This window comes from Mobula birostris, chromosome 5, assembly GCF_030028105.1.
Source record: "Mobula birostris isolate sMobBir1 chromosome 5, sMobBir1.hap1, whole genome shotgun sequence".
NCBI lineage: Eukaryota > Metazoa > Chordata > Chondrichthyes > Myliobatiformes > Myliobatidae > Mobula > Mobula birostris.
In genome coordinates this window covers 197,039,586-197,061,468 of record NC_092374.1, presented here as the reverse complement: position 1 = coordinate 197,061,468, position 21,883 = coordinate 197,039,586, and the positions used below count along the sequence as shown (strand labels likewise).

The following is a 21,883-nucleotide window of genomic DNA, read 5'->3' as shown; positions in this document are numbered from 1 at the left end:
ATGGATCAGCCATGATTAAATGTCAGAGCAGACCTGATGGGCCAAATGGCCTAATTCTGCTCCGATATCTAATAGTCTTGTGGTCACTCAGTGAAAACGGACACAGTCATGGAGAGAAGATACAAACTTCTCACAGGCAGCAGCAGGAATTGAACCCGGGCCACTGGTAGTGTAGAGTATTGTGCCAACCAGTACGCTACCATGGCACCCTGGACCAAGGTTGAGGGAGGATCAGGTGAGTCTGGGTGTAAGTGAAGACAAGGCTTGGATAAAGGTAAATGCCTGAGTTTGCATGGTGTGTGTGTGTGTGTGTGTGTGTGTGTGTATCAGAGACAGAGAGAGAAGTTCTGAGACTTCTCAGCTTTCCAGATAGATATAGATTCAGCACTGGTCTATTTTTTACATAATTATTTTAAAACTAATTGAATGATGCTCACTGGGACAAAGTACTTCTGCACTGACATGTTAACCACTTTCCCAGTCACACTTATCGTGAGGTGGTTAAGTGTACTCCCTTCTCTCGTCAAACTATCTGCATATATCTTGTCAAAACAATCAGGAACACATTTTACAAAATCCGTTCTGTCAAATCCCTCAACACAATGATATCCCAGTCAATACTAACATTGTTGAAATCACCTCTTATTGCAATTTTAATATTCCAACCAGGATCTGCAATCTCTCTACATTTGGGCTCTCATAATTCCCACTGACTGTTGAGTTCCTATTATTAAAGTCCAACAAAGTGATTATGCCCCTGTTATTTATAACTTCAATCAATATAGTCTCACTGGATGCACTCCCATGCACTGTGGTGAAAATTGTTCCAATGTTCACCAACGTAGCCAAATTGCACATTCCCCCAGGAATATCCCTCTAAACTCTTCGGTGCTGTTCTCCTGAACTGACATTGTGACTCCCCATCCTCTCTGGCCTCCATTTCTATCACACCTCTCGCACCTGTACTCCACAACACTGAGCTGCCAGTCCTGACAATCCATTGAAATTGTTTTTGGAACAGTTATCCTGTCATAATCCCGTGTTCCACATTCCCAGATGAAGACTTTGTGTTCGTCTGTTCTCGACGTCGATGAGGACGTTGACACCATTATGATGGTGTTGAGACTAGCGTGTGATTTGGATTTAAGTGAGGGAGAGTTGTGCAGCGTCAGCCTCACACTCTCTTCCCAATTCTCATCTGGATCCTGTGGTAAGACAGTTTCCAGACGGCTGGAGACGGGACTAGGCGCAGTGGATGACCAGGACGTCTCCTGTGTCTTGTCCTGCTCTACACGTTCCACGATGCTTGCCGAGACCGTCTTCTTGACCGTTGGACCTTCCATTGGTCTCATCCGCTCAATCCGCTGGAGTCTGTCTTCACTTGCTGGGATAGACAACTCCCTATCCCAGATGAAGACAATGAGGCGCTGGAGTCTGAGAGTCAGACAGGCAGAACAAAATCCACAATGGGAGGAGTGTGTGAAGACCTTTGACCCTTCACTCCCAGGTGGGGGCCTTTTTGCAAATGGAGTTGGGTTCACAGGGCTGGAGAGGGAGTGAGCGGAAAGGACTGGGGTTGAGGAGTGCATGGAGCTGGGGTGAGAGAGGAGGGGGAGTGCCAACACTCAAAGGGTGGAGTGGGAGTGAGTGGTCTGTAGGGGAACGCAGGAGGACGAAGCAGGATGTGGGGTTGTAGGAGAGAGGGTCAAAGGGAGGCTGCATCGTGATTGAGGGGCTGGGTAGAGTCTGAAGGAGGATCAGGTTTTGGAGTGTTTGATGGAAGGCCGGGAATCGTGATGGGGAGGCAGTGGGTAATGTTTTCTGTGCCTCAGCCTAGGTGTGTGTGTGTCTGTGTGAGTGTGGTGTGGCGAGCAGCCAGTGTCTATAGTGGCGTTGGCTCATCAGGCTTGGGCGAGGTTTGGTATTTGGTAGGTTTCTCTCATTTTGTTCTTATTTGTTCATCCTTTTTTGTTAGGGATGAGTAGAGTCGTGAGAATCGCTCCAGGGGCAGTGCCTGTCTTTGGGATCTGGGAGGAAAATGGACCACCTTGAGGAAAGCCACAGGGAGAACTTGCAGAGTCCACACAGACAGTGCCAGAGGTCAGGATCGAACCTGGAGCTGTGAGTCAGCTGTTCTACCCACTGTGCCAGTGAACTGCCCAGCTCCAGGCTCCCCCCTTTACCCCCCTCTACCCCCCTCTATCAGTTCCCTCAGTGCTGATGCCTGTGGCCTGCTTTCTCCGCAGAGACTGGTGCATCTCTCGGCAGCTGTGGTGGCGACATCAGACGCCGGCGTACTTTGTGACTGTCAATGATCCCGCAGTCCCTGCTGGAGAGGTAAGCCCCTTGCATGTGCTGACCTGTCTCATCTAAAGCTTCTGAAAGGTTCAAAGGTTCATTTATTATCAGAGTATGTATGCAGTATACATCTCTGAGATTCGTCTTCCCCAGATAGTCACGAAACCATGGTCGTCGTTCAAAGATGAGCACCAACACCCCCACAACCCCCACCAGCACCACACACAAAGAAAAAACAAACCTTGCAAGTGGCAACATGATCAAACCCCCCCCATGAAAAAAATCGTGCAAATGGCAACAGGAACATCAAACCCCAAAACCCAACTCCACCACCACACATAAAAAACTAACAAATTGCTCCAAACATCAACAAGAAGGAACGGGCGAAAACACAGAATGTAAAAAAACGTAGGACTGAAACAGTCCACAGTCTATTCCATAAACCGCAGGCGCTCAATAACATTGTCTGATGGCATCGAGGGAGAGAGAGGGAGATCAGAATCAGTGAGCAGTCGGCCGTCACACACACACACACTGTATCCAGCAGCAACGAGAGGTCTGTCACAGCAGTGAGCAAGAGGCAGGTAGTCGGCGCTGAACACTCGCTCACCTCCACATTCCACCTCAACGTATCAACCCCTCTCAGCGTTTTGATCGGTGAAATCAACAAAATCTACTTGCGGCATTTGCACATGTCCTTTGTTGGAGTCGGGGCGATGTTTCGGCCATGTTGATTGGGTGGACAATGTTGAGACAACGTATTGGCCTTGCCGATTGGGTGGATGGAAGGGAGGGGGCGTGTCAGTCGAGCTGATTGGGTGGGTGCAGTTGAGACGATGCCTCAACTGTGTTGATTGGTTGGATGGAGTTGAGGCAACGTAATGATTGGTGGGTCTAACTGGCTGGAGAATCAAGTCTCCTCTTTCTGAGGGCGTCGCAGCTCAGTTTAAATCCCCCTTGTCCTTGCTCGTCCAGGACGCCGATGGTCACTACTGGGTGAGCGGCCGCACCGCGGAGGTTGCCAGGCAGAAGGCAGCCAAGAGGTTCAACGTCTCTCCCGAGTTGATCTCACTCCGACAGGGTGAGTCTGCAGGGTGACCCGGTCTTTACCAGAAGCAGTGTGTTGGGTGCATGTGGTGTGTGGGATGTTTTCTTGATGGTTGATCGAGCTGGGGGAGTGGGGGGAGCAGGTTTTATAAACGTGTACGTCACCAGTAGTGGAAAGGGTGCAGGAAATAAAGTGTAGAAACAAGAGGTTTCGGTGGCACTCGTGTGTGTGTGTGTGTGTGTGTGTGTGTGTGTGGGGTACACTTTGAGCGTGGAAGGTCACGTCAGAATCAAGTTTCTTGTCACTGATATACGCTGTAAAATTTGTTGTGGCAGTAGTAGAGTGAAAACATAAAAATTACTGTAAATTAATAAATAGTGCAATCGAGGAACGGTGAGGCAGTGTTCAAGGGTTCATGGACCATTCCGATCAGAAATTTGATGGTAGAGTGGAAGATGTGAGTGTGGGTCTCCGACTCATGTCCCTCCTCTCTGACGGTGGTAATGAGAAGAGGGCATGTCCCAGATGGTGAGGGTCCTTTGTGATGGATGCCTCCTCCTTGGTGCATGGGTGCCTTTGTGTGCTGGCCTGCAGGATGTGCTTCCTGCATGCTCGGTTGCTGATGCAGAGAGCAGCTGTGAGGGGAGCTTTGAATGTGACACTGTCACCGGTGATTCCGGTGAGGAACTTGGTGGAGGGGGGAGAGGGAATCTCCTTCTCCCGGAGAGCAGAGAATCTCCCGTTGGGAGCACTGAAGGTGCATTGAATGGGAGGGGGGAAGTAGCAAAGCAAGCTGGATGGCTGGTCAACCCCTGCACGGAGCAGTGGGTCAAATCCTTTCAGCGCCACGCGATTCCTGTTCGGGTGAGCTGGTGTCTGTCTGCCTGGTCCTTACCCAGTCTCTTTGTCCAACAGATGAGGACGTGTTGGACACCTGGTTCTCCTCTGGCCTCTTCCCCTTCTCCATCTTCGGTTGGCCGGATGAGGTGAGTCAGGATTCACTCCGTCAGAAACTCGGGGAGCATGAGTGTGGAGGGGAGCCGTGAAGGTGGCAGAGAGCAGCAGTCTCTTTGTGCACGGATCACTTCAAGTCATGCGCTTTGGAAGAATGAATAAAGGTGTAGATTATTTTCTAAATGGGGAGCAAATTCATAAATTGGAGGTGCAAAGGGACTTGGAGTCCCAGTGCATGATTCCCAGAACGTTGACTTTTGCCAGTTGAGTTGGCAGTAAGGAAGGCAGATGCAGTGTTATCATTCATTTCAAGAGGACTAGCATTTAAAAGGAAGGATGTAATGATGAGGCTTTATAAGGCATTGGCCAGGCCTTACTTGTGGGCTCCTATCTGAGAAAAGATTGGAGATGGTCCAGAGGAGGTTTATGAGAATGATTCTGGGAATTAAATGGTTAATGTATGAGGGGAATTTGATGGCTCTTGGCTTGAAATTGCAGGGGGAGGGGTGGTGGTGGGTGGGATCTTCTTGAAACCAATTGAATATTGAAAGGCATAGATAGAGTGGATGCAGAGAGGGTGTTTCCAATAGTCGGGGGAGTCTCAGACCAGAGGGCACAGCCTCGGAGTACAAGGCTGTCCCTCTGTGATGTAAAGAGGGTGTTTCTGTTCGTCGGGGGAGTCTCAGATCAGAGGGCACAGCCTCGGAGTACGAGGGTGTCCCTTTAGAACACAGATGAGGAATTGCTTTAGCCAGAAGGTGGTTCAGCTGTGGAATTCGTCGCCGCAAAAGGCTGTGGAGGCCAATTCATTGAGTATGTTTAAAGTGGTGTGTGATACGTACTTAATTAATAAGGGCTCCGAAGGTTATGGGGAGAAGGTAGGAAAATGGTTTTTCGAGGGAAAATATATGAGCTGTAGTTGAATGGCAGAGCAGACTTGATGGGCCAAATGGCCGAATTCTGCTCGTATGGCTTATGGTCTTTTGGTCCTTGAGTCTGGTGGTCCGTGCTTTCAGACTTTATCTTTGCCGGTGGAAGAGGGGAGAGTAGAGAAGGTCTGGAGTGGGTGGGGTCTTTGATTACCCTCACAAAATGCTGGAGGATCTCAGCAGACCAGGCAGCATCGATGGAAAAGAGTACAGTCGACGTCTTGGCCTGAAACATTGACTGTCCTCTTTTCCACAGGTACTGCCTGGTCTTCTGAGCTCCTCCAGCATTTTGTGTCTGTTCCTTGGATTTCCTCTTGTTTGTCTTTGATTAGACTTACTGCTTTACTGAGGTTGTAGAGACAGGGTCCGTGGAGTGGAGGTTGGTTTTTGTGACGTACTGACTGAGCTGTGTCCACGACTCTGCAGTTTCTCGCAGTCATGGGCAGAGCAGTTGCCATCCCGAGCCATGATGCATTTGGATAGCATGCTTTCTGTCCATAAATTGGTGATGGTCAATGGGGTCATGCTGAATTTCTGTTTCCTCTTGTGGAAGTTATTGGCAGTACACCAGAGGAGTATAACCCAGTGGGTGTGAATGGCCTTTTCCCTTCTCATAGATCAGGGGTTCCCAACCTGGGATCCGTTGTCCCCTTGCTTAATGGTCTTGATCCATTGCATAAATAGATACAGTGTTCCTCTGGTCAAAGAACACTGAGGCTGTCTACAAGAAGGGTCAGAGCTGTCTCTATTTCCCGAGGAGACTGAGGTCCTTTAACATCTGCCGGACGATGCTGAAGATGTTCTACGAGTCTGTGGTGGCCAGTGCTATCATGTTTGCTGTTGTGTGCTGGGGCAGCAGGCTGAGGGTAGCAGACACCAGCAGAATCAACAAACTCATTCCTAAGGCCAGTGATGTTGTGGGGATGGAACTGGACTCTCTGACGGTGGTGTTTGAAAAGAGGATGCTGTCCAAGTTGCATGCCGTCTTGGACAATGTCTCCCATCCACTACATAATGTACTGGTTGGGCACAGGAGTACATTCAGCCAGAGACTCATTCCACGGAGATGCAACATAGAGCGTCATAGGAAGTCATTCCTGCCTGTGGCCATCAAACTTTACAACTCCTCCCTTGGAGAGTCAGACACCCTGAGCCGATAGGCTGGTCCTGGACTTATTTCCTGGCATAATTTACATATTACTATTTAACTATCTATGGTTTTATTACTGTTTATTATTTATGGTGCAACTGTAACGAAAACCAGTTTCCCCCAGGATCAATAAAGTATGACTATGACTGTAGAAAAGAGGTGAGACCCCGTGCCATAGATTTGCCTCGTGAAATTAATGAACGTAATTTCCTTCTGCAGACGGAGGACTTGAAAGTCTTCTACCCAGGCACGCTGCTCGAGACGGGTCACGACATCCTCTTCTTCTGGGTAGCCCGGATGGTGATGTTGGGACTGAAGCTGACCGGGAAGCTTCCATTCAAAGAGGTGACGTTAGCACTGAAAGTTACTGGCAGGGGCTGCGGGCTCGCGGCACGGCCTGTAGGGGATGGAGTGCTGAGGTCAAAGTCAAGTTCATTGTGATATGTACACGTGTGTACAGGTGCAATGAAAATCTTATCTGACCAGCAGAGGCAAACAGCATCAGATATGCAGCATTCACAAATTTAAAAAAAACAAATAATCTTTAAATTATACAAGGAAGAGCACAATTGGAAAGAATGGTAGTCAACGTGTAACTCCAGGTCACAGTCTTCAAAAGAACCCTGAAAGGGAAAAATAGATGGAAGATGGAAATAGAGCTGTTTTCGAAGATGCAGGCGAAGGAGTTGTTGTTCGGCACCATAACCTCCTTACCTCTGCTTGTAAATGCTTGTAAGTTTGGAGATACAGCATGGTAACAGGCCCTTCCAGCCCAGCGAGCTTGTCCACACCATCATACCCATATGACCAACTCACCTACTGACCCTCTACGTGTTTGGATTGCGGGAGGAAACCGGATCACACGGACGAAACCCGTGAGGTCACAGGGAGAATCTACAGACTCCCTGCAGACAGCAGTGGGAATTGAACCCAGTTTGCTGGTAGAATAACTGTGTAACACTAACTGCTCTGTTACCTTGTCGTTATGTTTACGAGCAGGGATGTTTCAAAGTGGTGTTAAGGTTCGTGTGTCCTTTGTCCCTGAGCCCTTGCATTGTAAGGAATAAGTCTTGCTCAGAGACGCATCTTCAGCCGAGACCCCCCCCCCACCCCCGTTCATTTGTTCTGACAGGATTTTTCCTTCGCTCACTCAGGTCTACCTCCATGCCATCGTCCGCGATGCCCACGGTCGAAAGATGAGCAAGTCCCTGGGCAACGTCATCGATCCCCTGGATGTGATCACGGGCATCTCGCTGGAGGTGAGGTTGGGAGAGGCCATGCCTTTAGCACTTTGGTGTTTGTATACCGACAAACTGGTGTGTGGGGGTTGGGTCGATCTAGGGAGGCAGATTAGTTTCTGAACACAAGTACTGAACACAAGTGTCTGTAGGTGCTGGAAACTGAACAAAGAAAAACAAGATGCTGGAGGAATGCAGCAGGTATCAACCAATGGAGATCAGTGAGGGTGTGTGACTATCTTGCTGCCCATCTACATCAGAACCAGCTCGTCTGCTGTGATTGTTACCACAGCTTCTCCCTCTCCATTAACATCTTCCCACTGCGAGGCAGCACTCATCTTTGTTGTGTGTGTCTGTGTGTGTCTACAACTTTTGTCTGGTACTGTAGGAGCAGATTTAGACTTTCAGTGCATCGAGTCTGCTTCACCATTCAATCAAGGCTGATTTATTTTCCTTCTGAATCCCATTCTTCTGCCTTCTCCCTGTAACCTCTGACACCCTTACCTATCAAGAAACTTCAACCTATCAACCTCGGCTTTACTTCCATCAGGGGTATTCCTTTTGTCCTATCCTTCCCTCTCATCACCTTCTCTGTAACTTGAAATGAAATTCTTTCTCACTCACTCATTTCTAATGAAGGGTTCCATACAGTGCAAACACATAAAGGTCTGTAAATAAATAAATAATGCATAGAGCATGAGTAACAAGGTCGTGTCCAGAAACCCCGATGGTGGAGGGGAAGAAACTGATCATGGGTCGTTGAGTGTGTGTTTTCAGGCTCCTGTACCTCATCTCCGATGGTTTTATGAGAAGAGGGCTTGTCCTGGACGGTGAGGGTCCGTAGTGCTGAATGGCACCTTGTTGAGCCACCGCCTCTTGAAGATGTCCTCGATGTCCGGGAGGGTTGTGCCTGTGGTGGAACTGGCTGAGCTTACAACCCCGTGCAGCCTCTTTCCGTCGTGCACACTGTCTTCTCCAGATCAGGCCAGGATGCAACCAGTCGGAATGCTCTCAATGGAGCGTCTCTAGAAGTCTGTGAGTGTCCTTGGTGACGTACCAAATGTCCTCAGACTTGGAGTGAAGTCGAGCCATTGGGGTGCCTGCTACATGATTGCATCAAGGTGTTGGGCTCAGCCTTTGGTCCTCTCAATAGTGTGTGTATGTGAGGACCAGTGAGAAAATGGAGACACCCAACTCGAGCTGCTGGAATCTGGAGCAACACCCAACTCAAGCTGCTGGAATCTGGAGCAACACCCAACCTGCTGGAGGACCTCAGCAGATCAGGGAGTCTCACTCCTGCCCCACAGACTGGAGTTCCTCCAGCAGGTCGTTGGTTACTGGTGAATGTCTGATGTCGGTGGGAACGAGAGGAGGGAAGGACTATTTTCCCACAGAGAATTCCATACTGAGTTTGGGCAGCACACACAAAGTGTTCATTCACCTCCATAGATGGCACCTGACCCGCTGACTTCCACCGACATTTTTTGTGTGTGTGTGTGTGTGTGTGTGTGTGTGTGTGTGTGTTGCTCAGGATTTCTGGCATCCGCAGAATCTCTTGTGTTTAGGGAGCCTGTGGCTGTCACGTTCTTTCGTGAGTGGTGATGGAAGATGCCTGTGATGGTTTCTCACCGCTTTCCCTTCCTGCAGGGTCTTCACACTCAGCTGCTGGAGAGCAACCTGGAGCCGACCGAGATCGAGCGAGCCAAGGCTGGTCAGGTCAGTGTGGTGTTTACGTGTCCCCTGTTCCAGTAGATGTGGAGGGGCTGAGTGGCCTCCCCACTCAGTGATGCAAAGCAGATTCAATACAGTGCAGGGAACTGCATGGTCGTGCACTTTGGTAGAAGGAATAAAGGTGTAAATGGGGGGGGAGCAAATTCAAAAATTAGAGGTACAAAGAGACTAGAGATCTTGTGTAGGATTCCCTGAAGGTTAACTTTCAGGTTGACTCTCAGGTAAAGAAGGCAAATGCAATGTTGCCATTCATTTCAGGAGGACTAGAATATAAAAACAAGGATGTAATGTTGAGGCTGTATAAGGCATTGGACAGACCACACTTTGAGTGTTGTGAGCAGCTTTGAGCTCCTTATTTAATAAAGGATGTACTGACATTGGAGAGGGTCCAGAGGAGGTTCATGAGAATGATTCTAGGAATGAAACGGTTAAAATGTGAGGAGAGTCTGATGATTCTGGGTGTGTACTCACTGGAGTTTAGAAGAATGAGGGGAGATCCTCATTGAAGCCCATCAAATATTGAAAGGTCTAGATAGAGTGGACATGGAGTGGATGTTTCCTGTAGTCGGGAGGTCAAAGACCAGAGGGTACAGTCTCAGGATAGAAGGACGCCCTCTTTGGAACAGAGATGAGGAAGAATTTCTTTAGCCAGGGGGCGGTGGGTCTGTGGAATTCATTGCCACAGACAGCTGTCACTGGGTATATTTAAAATGGAGGTTGATCGGTTCTTGATTAACAGGAGCATCAAAGGTTACAGTGAGAAGGCAGGAGAATGGGGTTGAGAGGGAAAATAAATCAGCCATGATCAGATGGTGAAGCAGACTTGATGGGCTGAATGGCCTAATCTTATGGTCTAAATTCTTAGACTTCTTGTCGGTGGTGAATGTTCCAGGAGAAGATGGGGAATTCTCAGTTGGGAATTCCAGGCAGATAAAGCACACAACAGGGCAGAGGTTTCTGAGAGCATTGGGACATATTGAAGCAAGCTGTAATTTGTCTCTGGAACAGTGGTGACCATTAATTTGGGAAAAGTACACTGCCTCTTTCTGTGTGGGACAGGGTGATGCTGAGAGAAACTGACCAGCCATGTACTCAGATGTTACTGTGCACAGATTGGGAAAAGACCATGCCTGATTAGAGCGACTTTCATAATATTTTGTTGGCTCAAGTCCAAGAACGACAATGTAAATTGTAAATGTGAGTCTTTCATGAGCTTGCTTTTGCCATCCAGTTGTTTGAGCCTCCGTGTTTGATCTCCATCTCTTCTGCATTTTCCCTGTCAGAAATCAGATTATCCGAATGGGATTCCAGAATGTGGGACGGATGCCTTGAGATTCGCTCTGTGTGCTTACACGTCTCAAGGTAACCAGGCTGGGGAACAGTGGCTCTGGGGGGCAGGAGTCAGTGGGACAGGAACATGAAGTGGGTCATTGGGGCAGCCGGCCAACCAGCAACGGCGCGGAAGAACTTTAGAGGACTGATCCCAGTTAGTTTCAGGGCAGTTTAGCCAGCTGACGTTGGGAAAAGCTGGTGTTCTCAAGACATGGGGCTCTGAGATGGAAGGGAAATGATAGATCACGACGGCTCAGGTACAGGCCCTTTGGCCCATCTGGTCTGGACCGGCCTTGTCTTCCTATTCCAATCAACCTACACTTGGACAACAGTTCTCCATATCCCTCTCATCCATATACCTTATGTTACATACCCCGTAACTGGGTTGCCAAACCAGCAGAAATGGATCACTCAGACAATGAGAAGGTAAAATATCATTGGTGGAACCAGAGGTTATGAATGGAGATGAACTGGAATTTATTTACTCTTGTCACCTGTAGCAGCGAAGAGTGATAAGCTTTTGTTTTACACGTTGTCCATTCAGTTCGAAGGCAATGAGGTCCAAGGGTCATGATGAGGTAGGTTGTGAGATGAAGGGTGCACCTTTATTGTACAAGAGGTCCATTCAAGGCTGTGGTAACAGTGGGACACAGGCTGTCCCAGAGTCTGGTCTTACATGCTTTCAAGCTTTTGTATCGTCTGCACGATAGGATGGGTGAGGTTGAATGGTACTCTAGTAGCACAATGCTTTGCAGAACCAGTGACCCGGGTTCATATCCTGCTGCTGTCTGTAAGGAGTTTGTACGTTCTCGCCGTGTCCGTGTGGGTTTCCTCCAGGTGCTCCAGTTTCCTCCCACAGTCCAAAGGCGTACTGGTTGGTGGGTTAATTGGTCACTGTACATTGTCCTGTGGTTAGCCTAGAGATAAGTCAGACGTTGCTGGGCAACGTGGCTTGAAGGGGTTGTAGGGCCTACTGCACAATGTATCTCAGTAAATTTTTAATAAGTGTGATGGTCTGAGGTGAGCGGGGTCTTTGATGACGTTGGCTTCTTTTCCAAGGCATGAGAAATTTCTGTGATGTGCTGAGCTGTGTCCACAACTCTCTGCGGTTCCTTGTGGTCACGGGCCGAGCAGTTGCCGTACCAAGCTGGTCAAAAGTGACGAGTGGAAAGCAGGGGTAATTTGGATGGGGACTGTCGAGGGTGGGGGCAGTGTTCAAAAGGATCGCCAATGTTTGGAACACAGAGACTGCAGATGCCAGACTCTGGTGGACAATCTGCCAGAGAAACTCAGTGATGGAGCAGCATCTGTGGGAGGAAAGGACCTGTTGACATTCTGGGTTGTGGCATTGCATGAGAACCACACTCAAAAGCATCTCGATGGTCTATTCTAACCCCCCGACTCCTGCCCGCCCCCGAGACGCTGCTTGATCCACTGAGTTCCTGAAACATATTGTCTGTTGATGCAGATTACAACATCTCCAGTCTCAATAATCCAGCTCTTAGAATGTTTTAAGATCAAAGGATGAAGAAAAGCCAAGAGGAAAAAAGTTGTGATTGATTTCTATAAGCAAGATAGATAAACCACATTCCAGTGATAAGAAATAGCCTATCAATTACTCGTTTTCATGTATATGCTATAGGCTGCAGACAACCTTCTAGAAAGATACAGAGTCTGCTATACTACAACAACTGAAAATTCACTCAACATGAATAACACACAAATAAATTGTTATATTAAGAAATGAAGCAACCATAGAGAAAGTTAAGCTACAAGAAAATAACAAGTTTATACTCTAATCCAACAAGAGGAAGGAGTTGGATTACTCTTGCCTGGGTCTGGCACAGATTTGATGGGCCAAATAACCACCTGTGTTGTAACCCTTCTGTGATTCCATGGTGAGACCTCTCCCGTTTGTGCCGACAGGCCGGGACATCAACCTGGATGTTAACCGTGTCCTCGGCTACCGGCACTTCTGTAACAAGTTGTGGAACGCCACCAAGTTTGCCATCCGTGGACTCGGACAGAACTTTGCTCCAGAGGCCTCTGCCCAGGTAGGTGACGGGGACCACCTCTCCCCCCCCCCCCAGTGTTTTATTGGCTGTGACTGCATTGGGACGTCATGAGACAGTGAACATAGAACAGTACAGCACCGGACAGCCCTTTGGCCTATGATGTTGTGCCAACTCTATAGCCTAGTCCAGGATCAATCTAACTCTTCTATCCCCAGAGCCCTCCATTTTTTTCCATCCACTTGCCTAAAAAAAGTGCCTGTTCCTCTTCAGTCTCTCCCTGGGTTGTGGACACCCCTATATATGATCAAACTCCTGTAAGATTATTAAATTTGAAAATCTAGCATACATACAGGTAGATACATGTGTACATCTAGTGAAAGGCAGAACTCGTGTCCTCCCTTCGCTCTGCCCTTCTAATAATTGGTCTTGTCAGTCTTATCTCTTGCTCTGTGGGCAATAGGGGTTGGTCTTATTTATTTATTTGGGTTCTTTTGGGTTCCTTGCTTTGTGACTGCCTGTAGGCAACCAAATCTCAAGGTTGTTTAATTTATACATTCGTTGATAATAAATGCACTTTGTGTGTTTGTTGTTGCGGTCCATTACAATACTGTAGAGGCATGATTGTCATATCTAGTGATTTTTATGTATTTTCCGACTCAAGGACAAAATTGACTCATGGATGTTGATTAAAAACAAAGAGCATTACAGCACCATACTGGCCATTCAGTTCACGAGGTTGTTCCGGCTCTTTAATCTACCCCAAGATCAATCTAACCCTTCCCTCCCACATAGACCTCCACTTCACTTTCATCCAAGTGCCTGTCCAAGAGCCTTTTAAATGGGAACAGCTGATATGACCAGGATACAGGGAACACCCATGGGGTGATGGGAACACTTGTGAGTTGGCATGACTCAATGAGTTGGCCAGATGTCCTCAGGAAGGAAACCTGCTGTCCTGATCCAGGATGGTCAATATGTGACCCATATCACTGTGGTTGACTCTTAAAATGGCCTCTAAAAATACCTGGTGCCCCGTATCACCTCTCAAGGGGAAATGCAGAAGACAATAAAAGGATTTCTTTGAGTCATGTGGCATGGACATCCCTTTGGCCCATCTGTTCCATGCCAACCAAGATGCCCATTCATTTCCATTGTGGGTCCACATCCCCCTAAACCAGGAGTTCCCAGCCAGGGTCCGCAGACCCCTCTTTTCATGGCAGGAGTCCATGGCATAAAAACGTTGGGTACGCCTGCTCTAAACCTTTCCCGTTCATGCAACTGTCCCACTAGACTTCCAGCTATAAAACATCTGAGATTCATTCATTATCAAAGAATGTATAAATTATACAACCTTGAAATGTGTAATTGTCCCTGCCTCCTCAATGCTGTACATGATCAAAGATGTGTACTTTGATGACAAATTTACTTTGAACTTATGAAGTTAATCACTTCTGGCAAATCATTCCTACCCTTTGAGGTTTTTTTTTTAAAGTTGTGCTTTAATTTCTCATTAAACCTCTTTCCTCTCACACTAAGCCTGTGCTCCGATGATCTCTTCCCCCCCCCTGGAGAAAACACTATGTAGATTGGACCTACCTATCCCTTTCAAGATTTTATACACCTCCTTAAGATCACCTCTTAGTCTCCAAGGCTCCAAGGAATTGAATCCAATCCTGCCAAAGCTATATCTATAACACAGGTCCCCAGATCGTTGCAACATCCTTGTAAATTGTCTGGGCACTCCTTCCCATTTAGTAACATCTTACCTATAGCTGTTTGACCAAGACTGTGCGCAATATTCCAAATGCAGCCTCACCAGTGTCTTGTACGACTGTAACACAGCATCCCGACTTCTGCACTCAAAGCCAGGGAGAGGGGATATAATACTGTAGTGCAGAAATTAGTGCCAATTTAGAAGATCAGAAAGCTTTTAAATATACCAATAGAAGGCAACTAAAGACGTCATTAAGAATGTAAAGATGGGATATGAAAGTAAGCTTGCCAGCAGTATTGAAGAGGATACCAAAAGTTTCTTCAGACACATAAAGTGTAAAAGAGGGGCAAGAGTGGCTATCTGACCGCTGGAAATGGATGCTAGAGAGGTAGTAACGGGGGACAATGAAATGGCGAGTGAACTGAATTAAGTATTTTGCATCAGTCTTCACTGTGGAAGACAATAGCAATTTGCTGTAAGTTCCAGGTGTCAGGGGTCATAAGTATGAGAAGTTAGGCAGATTAAGTATGAGAAGTTAGGCAGAAAGTACTTGGGGAAACTGAAGGATTCGAAGGTAGGTAAGTCACCTGGACCAGATGGTGCACACCTCAGGGTTCTGAGAGAGGTGGCTGAAGAGACTGTGGAGACATTAATAATGATCTTCCAAGACTCGATAGATTCTGGAATGGTTCCGAAAGACTGGAAAATTGCGAATGTCTCTCCACTCTTCAAGAAGGGAGAGAGGCAGAAGAAATGGAACTATAGGCCAGTTAGTCTGACCTCACTGGTTGGGAAGGTGTTGGAGTCGATTGTTAAGGAAGTGGTTTCAGGATAGTTGGAGGCACATCATAAAATAGGCCATAGTCAGCATGATTTCCTCAAGGGAAAATCTTGCCAGACAAATTTGTTGGAAGTTTTTGAAGAAATAATAAGCAGGATAGACAAAGGAGAATTGGTTGATGTTGTGTACTTGGATTTTCAGAAGGCCTTTGATAAGGTGCCGCACATGAGGCTGCTTAACAAGCTACAAGCCCGTGGTATTACAGGAAAGATTTTATCATGGATAAAGCAGTGGCTGACTGGCAGGAGGCAAAGAGTGGGAATAAATAGAGCCTTTTCGAGCTGCCTGCGGTGACTAGTGGTGTTCCACAGGGGTCTGTATTGGAACCGATTCTTTTTACGTGATATATATCAATGATTTGGATGATGGAATTAATGGCTTTATTGCAAAGTTTGCAGATGATATGAAGATAGGTGGAGGGGTAGGTAGTTTGAGGAAGTAAAGAGGATACAGAAGGACAGACAGATTGGGAGAATGGGCAAAGAAATGGCTGATGGAATGCAGTGTCGAGAAGTGTATGGTCATGCACTCTGGTAGAAGAAGTGATAGGGTTGACTATGTTCTAAATGGAGAGAAAATTAAAAAAAAACGAAACTGAGCTGCCAAGGGACTTGGGGGTTCTCGTGCAGGGTTCCCCAAAGGTTAATTTGTAGGTTCAGTCTGGTGATATCAGCATTCACTTCACGATGATTAGAATATAAAGGAAGGATGTAATGTTGAGACTTTATAAAGCACTGGTGAGGCCTCACTTGGGGTATTGTGAGCAGTTTTGGGCCCCTTATCTTAGAAAGGATGTGCTGACGCTGGAGAGGGTTCAAAGGAGGTTCTTGAAAATGATTCCAGGATTAAACTGCTTGTCCTCTGAAAAGTGTTTGATTGCTCAAGGCCTGTATTCTCTGAAATTCAGAAGAATGAGGGGTAACCGCAATGAAACCATAAGACCATATAGGAGCAGAAGTAGGCTATTCGGCCCATTGAGTCTGCCCCACCATTCAATCATGGGCTGATCCAATTCTTCCAGTTATCCCCACTCCCCTGCCTTCACCCCATACCCTTTGATGCCCTGGCTAATCAAGAACCTATATATCTCTGCCCTAAATACACCCAATGACTTGGCCTCCACAGCAGCTCGTGGCAACAAATCCCACTGATTTACCACCCTGTACCTAAAGCAATTTCTCCGCATCTCAGTTCTAAAAGGATGTCCTTCAACGCTGAAGTCGTGCCCTCTTGTCCTAGACTCCACAACCATGGGAAATAACTTTGCCATATCTAATCTGTTGAGGCCTTTTTACATTCGAAATGTTTCTATGAGATCCCCCTTTTAATTCTCCTGAACTCCAGGGAATACAGCCCAAGAGTTGCCAGATGTTCCTCATACAGTAACTCTTTCATTCCTGGAATCATTCTCGTGAATCTTCTCTGAACCCTCTCCAATGTCAGTATATCCTTTATAAAATAAAGAGCCCAAAACTGCACACAATACTCCCAAGTGTGGTCTCACGAGTACCTTACAGAGCCTGAACATCACATCCCTGCTCTTATATTCTATCCCTCTAGAAATGAATGCCAACATTACATTCACCTTCTTCACCACTGACTCAACCTGGAGGTTAACCTTTAGGGTATCTTACACAAGGACTCCCAAGTCCTTTTGCATCTCTGCATTTTGAATTCTCTCCCCATCTAAATAATGGTCTGCCCGTTTATTTCTTCCACCAAAGTGCATGACCGTAGACTTTCCAACATTGTATTTCATTTGCCACTTCTATGCCCATTCCCTTAAACTATCTAAGTCTCCCTGCAGGTTCTCTGTTTCCTCAACACTACCCGCTCCTCCACCTATCTTTGTATCATTGGCAAATTTAGCCACAAATCCATTAATACCGTAGTCCAAAGTATTGACATACATGGTAAAAAGCAGCAGTCCCAGCAGCGACCCCTGTGGAACTCCACTGGTAACCGGCAGCCAGCCAGAATAGGATCCCTTTATTCCCATTCTCTGTTTTCTGCTCACCAGCCAACGTTCCACGCAGGTTAGTAACTTCCCTGTAATTCAATGGGCTCTGCTCTTTCTAAGCAGCCTCATATGCGACACCTTGTCAAAAGGCCTTCTGAAAATCCAAGTACACCATGTACTGCATCTCCTTTGTCTACCCTGCTTGTAATTTCCTCAAAGCATTGCAGTAGGTTTATCAAGCAGGATTTTCCTTTCAGGAAACCATGCTGGCTTTGGCCTACCTTGTCGAAACCTATCGAATGCTGAAAGGCCTTGATAGAGTGGATAGGGAGAGGACGCTTCTTATGGTGGGGGGAGTCTAAGACCAGAAGACGCAGTCTCGGAATGGAGATGAAGAGGAATTTCTTCAGCCAGAGAGTGGTGAATCTGTGGAATTCGTTGCTGCAGGTAGCTGTGGAGGTCAAGACTTTATTTAAGGCAGCAGTTGATAGATTCCTGATTGGTCAGGCATGAAGGGATATGGGGGGTGGGAGGAAGGCAGGAGATTGGTGCTGAGAGGAAAATTGGATCAGGCATGATAAGATGGCGGAGCAGACTCGATGGGCCGAATGGACTAATTCTGCTCCTATATCTTATGGTCTGATATACTTGTATTCCTTAGTCCCTCCGGTCCAGAACACTCGCCAGGACCATGTCATTCACTGTGAAAGTCATATCCTGAGTTTACTTCTGGATGTGGATTAAAGATATAAATTCCTGCAGTGTGGAATCTCGGAATGGGATTGGAGAGCTGGGATTGTTTTGGGAGGTGGCAGAGGCTGGGCAGATAGGGACTCTCTGACTCATTCTTTCTCCTGTCTTGCCCATCCGCCCCTGTGTTCTCCCCCTTCTCCCTCCCTGCACAGCGCTCGTCGCAGGAGAGTCTGATGGACCGCTGGATCCTGAGCCGCCTCAGCCACGCGGTGGAGACCTGCGACCGCAGCTTCAAGCAGTACGACTTCCCGGAGGTCACCACTGCCATCTACAACTTCTGGCTGTATGAGCTGTCTAATGTCTACCTGGTGAGTTCCCAACTGACCCGTCACAATGTCCTCATTAGATATCTGGTTAATGTGGCAGCAAATGTGTTTTATTTCATTACTTTTAATGTTTTACAAAGCAGAATAATGAGTTTTTCAGTGTGGCCCTTGATTGGGGAATAGAAACCGGTGAGCTTTGTTCAGCTTTTGAAATGAACTGAAATAGATCCCTTGCTTTGCTCAGTGGCTCCTGTCCCAGGTCCCAGGTCCCATCTCCGGTCTGGGCCGCAGCTCCAGCTGCACACTCAGGTCCGGATCCAGGTCTGATCCGCGCTCCGCGCTCCAGCTGCACGCCCGGGTCCGGATCCAGGTCTGATCCACGCTCCGGGCTCCAGATGCACGCTCAGGTCCGGATCCAGGTCTGATCCACGCTCCAGGCTCCAGCTGCACGCTGCACTCTGGGGTCCGGGCTCCGGCTGGACACTTCAATCCAGATCCCAGTCATGGTCCATGTTCTGGGCCCTAGCTCCAGATACACATTCCATTCTGGATCCAGGCTCCATTCTACTGTCCGGGCCCTCCTCCACCTGTATGCTGCAGTCCGGGATCCAGTCTACTCTGGGCCGCAGTCCGGTCTACTCTCCAGGCCCCCTGCTCCAGTTGTCCTCTCTACTCCAGATTTGGGCTCCATTTCCTGCTCCAGCTGCAGGTGCTGGCTCCCAGATTCGGTCGAGACCCCATCGCCAGCTGCATGCTCTGGTCTGGTACAGGCTCTGGGTTCGTTCTGTGGCCCACGTTCCAGTCACACTGTCCAGTTCGTTCAGCAGATACTAGATCCGGTCCGGGTTCTGGCTCCAGCCTCAAGCCCCACCCAAGTCCCTGAACCCCAGTTGGGCTTTGTTTGCCGCTGCCCCGTGGTACTTTTTCTCTCCCTTGCTGATTATAAAGTCCTCGTAAGTGCGAGTTGGTCTTGTGCCTGAGAGGTTGATCATATTTTTGTTCAGGAATGTTTGAAGCCTGTGTTCGCGGGCACGGAGGAGAATGCTGCCCGTGTCGCCAGGAATACACTGTACACCTGCCTGGACGTGGCCCTCCGCCTTCTGAGCCCCTTCATGCCTTTCATCACCGAGGAGTTGTACCAAAGGTTGCCAAGGCGACGTGCTCAGGACCCGCCGAGTATCACCGTGACCTCGTACCCCGAGTGTGATGAGGTATGTGTGTGTCGGTGTGTGTATTTGCTCGCTGTAGTTCTCGCAAGTTACCGGTAATCAGAATCAGGTTTATTACCACTGACGTCTATCGTGAAATGTGTTGCTTTGTGGCAGCAATACATACAGAGCGAGACATAAAAATTACTGAGTTACAATAAGAAATATCTATAAAAAATAAATAAATAGTGCGAAAAATGAGCAAAATAGAACACCTAAACACAAAGCACCTGAAAGGTTTAGTGTTCATGAAAATGCCAAGAATCATCGGGAATGCTTCACACAGTGGAATGAAATGGAAAGGGATAAAGCTGGAAACCGTGGAGTTATTCACGCGGTATTTCAGTCACAGATTGAGAAGGAAAAGCAGAAATGGCGTGATATCTTGACGAGAATCCTTCACTGCATAAAGTTCCTTGCGACTCAGAACCTGGCTTTGTGAGGACACAGGGAGTCGCTTCAGCTAGACGATGACTCCAATGTGGGAAATTTCCTTGGCTTACTGAAACTACTGGCCATCTTTGACCCTGACATAAAAGAACACCTCACTCATTTGGAAACTCATCCTGGATCCACGTCTTATCTTTCACCGGGTGTCCAGAATGAATTCATCCACATGGTGGCATCCACTGTTCGCCAGAGTTTACTGAGAAGCACTCGTAAAGCCAAGTACTATGGTCTCACGTTCGACTCGACTCATGTTCAGGCACACCGTGAGCAGATGTCAGAAGTAGTGAGGTATGTGGAAGTTGATTTTGAGAGGAAAACAGTCCGTGTTAGAGAGTCTTTCCTTGGTTTTATCCAGATAAGCCAGAAGGATGCAGAGAGCTTGGTTGAAGACATCTTGAAACAGCTAGAGAAGGATGAAATGGAGCTACAAGATAGTTGGTCACAGTGCTATGACAATGCTGCTGTGATGGCTGGACACAGAAGTGGTGTTCGTCAAAGAATAAGTGAGAATAACAACCTGGCGGTGTTTGTGAATTGCGACAATCACTCACTCAACTTGGTGGGTGTACATGCTGCCAAGCAGGATACAATGACGGTCACATTTTTTGGACGAAGCTGTCCACGTGTTTTTCTCTCATTCAATACAGCGCTGGGAAAAACTCAAAAACACTGTGCCTGTGGTTGTTAAGCCGGAGTCTGAAACCAGGTGGAGTGCAAGGACAGAAGCAGTGAAGCCCGTCAACAAGTACCTTGAGGAGATGCTTCAAGTTCTTCAGAACATGATAGACAATGAAAACAAGACCAGTGAAACAAGAAGTGACACAAGGCAGCTGTACAACCGCATGTTGAGTTACGATTTTCTGATTTTGCTAGGATTTTGGAACAAAGTACTCATTCGCATTGACCGTATTCAAAAGAGGCTGCAGGATCCTAGCATGAGCTTCCATGATGCCGCCCTGGATTTGAAAGCCCGCCGAGGTCATTTTTATGATGAAAGAGAAGTGTTGGTCAGTGAGTCACTCGAAGAAGGAGTCGGTCTCTGTCAAGAATGGAATATTGAAGTTGAAAGACATCAGAGACGAAAGAAACGAATGGCTGATGAGAACTCGAGAGATGCTGGGTTAACAGCTAAGGAGGAAATGTAAACAGTCATGAAGGGAACACTCAACCGTCTTCACAAAGAAATGGACGAAAGGTTCGCTCGTTTGCACGGCACTGACACCAAGTTTGGTTTCCGTCCCGATGTTGAGGGAGTGTGTTACGACGCCAACAGTAATGACCTGAAGAAGAAGTGCGAAAATTTGGGAGAATTGTACAGCTCTGATGTTGACGGACAGCAGCTATATGAAGAAATTTTGGATTGCAGAATGTTGCTATCGAGGCAGGTCAACATGAAAATACCAAGACCTGAAGAGCTTCTTGAATTTATTGTTCAGTATGGAGATGAGAGAATCTTCCCCAGTCTTCGCATTGCTATTCAGATAATGGTAACCATCGCATTTTCCACCGCCAGCTGTGAGAGATAGTTCAGCAAGTTAAAACTAATACTTTCATATTTGAGAGTCTCTATAGGTCAAGGCAGACTCTGTGATCTTGCTCTGCTCAGTGCAGAAAGAGAAGAAACTGAAAAAACTGACTTTGATCACATCATAGACCAATTAGCATCAGTGAAAGCAAGGAAGGTGCAGTTATAATTTTCATGGAGTGCCATAATTTGTTAATTAAAAGGTTAACGAATTTGACTCGTATTTTTGAGCTGATATTATGGTAAAGTTATCTAAAAGATGGGTGTCAGATGTTTGGACAGGGGTGCAATTTCAGTGCTTGCCAGGGACGCTACTTTCCGTAGATACGCCCTTGCAGTCAGCATCCATGGAGAAGAATACACAGTCAACATTTCAGACTGAGACACTACATCAGGATCTTTTCTCTTCCATAGATGCTGCCTGACATACTGAGTTCTCCAGAAATTTGTGCATGTTGCTCGAAATACTGA

At 47.3% G+C, this 21,883-nt stretch overlaps 1 protein-coding gene across 1 annotated transcript; it reads left to right on the top strand.

The window, feature by feature from the left end:
• The first annotated feature begins 105 nt into the window (after positions 1-105).
• LOC140198455 (valine--tRNA ligase-like) lies at positions 106-21,883 on the top strand. Its single transcript, XM_072259539.1, has 13 exons — positions 106-235; positions 1,976-2,121; positions 2,247-2,337; positions 3,274-3,379; positions 4,262-4,332; positions 6,599-6,724; positions 7,534-7,638; positions 9,265-9,333; positions 10,632-10,710; positions 12,607-12,734; positions 18,116-18,271; positions 19,234-19,440; positions 21,827-21,883. Exons 2-13 carry the CDS (start codon positions 2,039-2,041, stop codon positions 21,881-21,883), a joined length of 1,278 nt encoding a protein of 425 aa, XP_072115640.1. The 5' UTR covers positions 106-235; positions 1,976-2,038.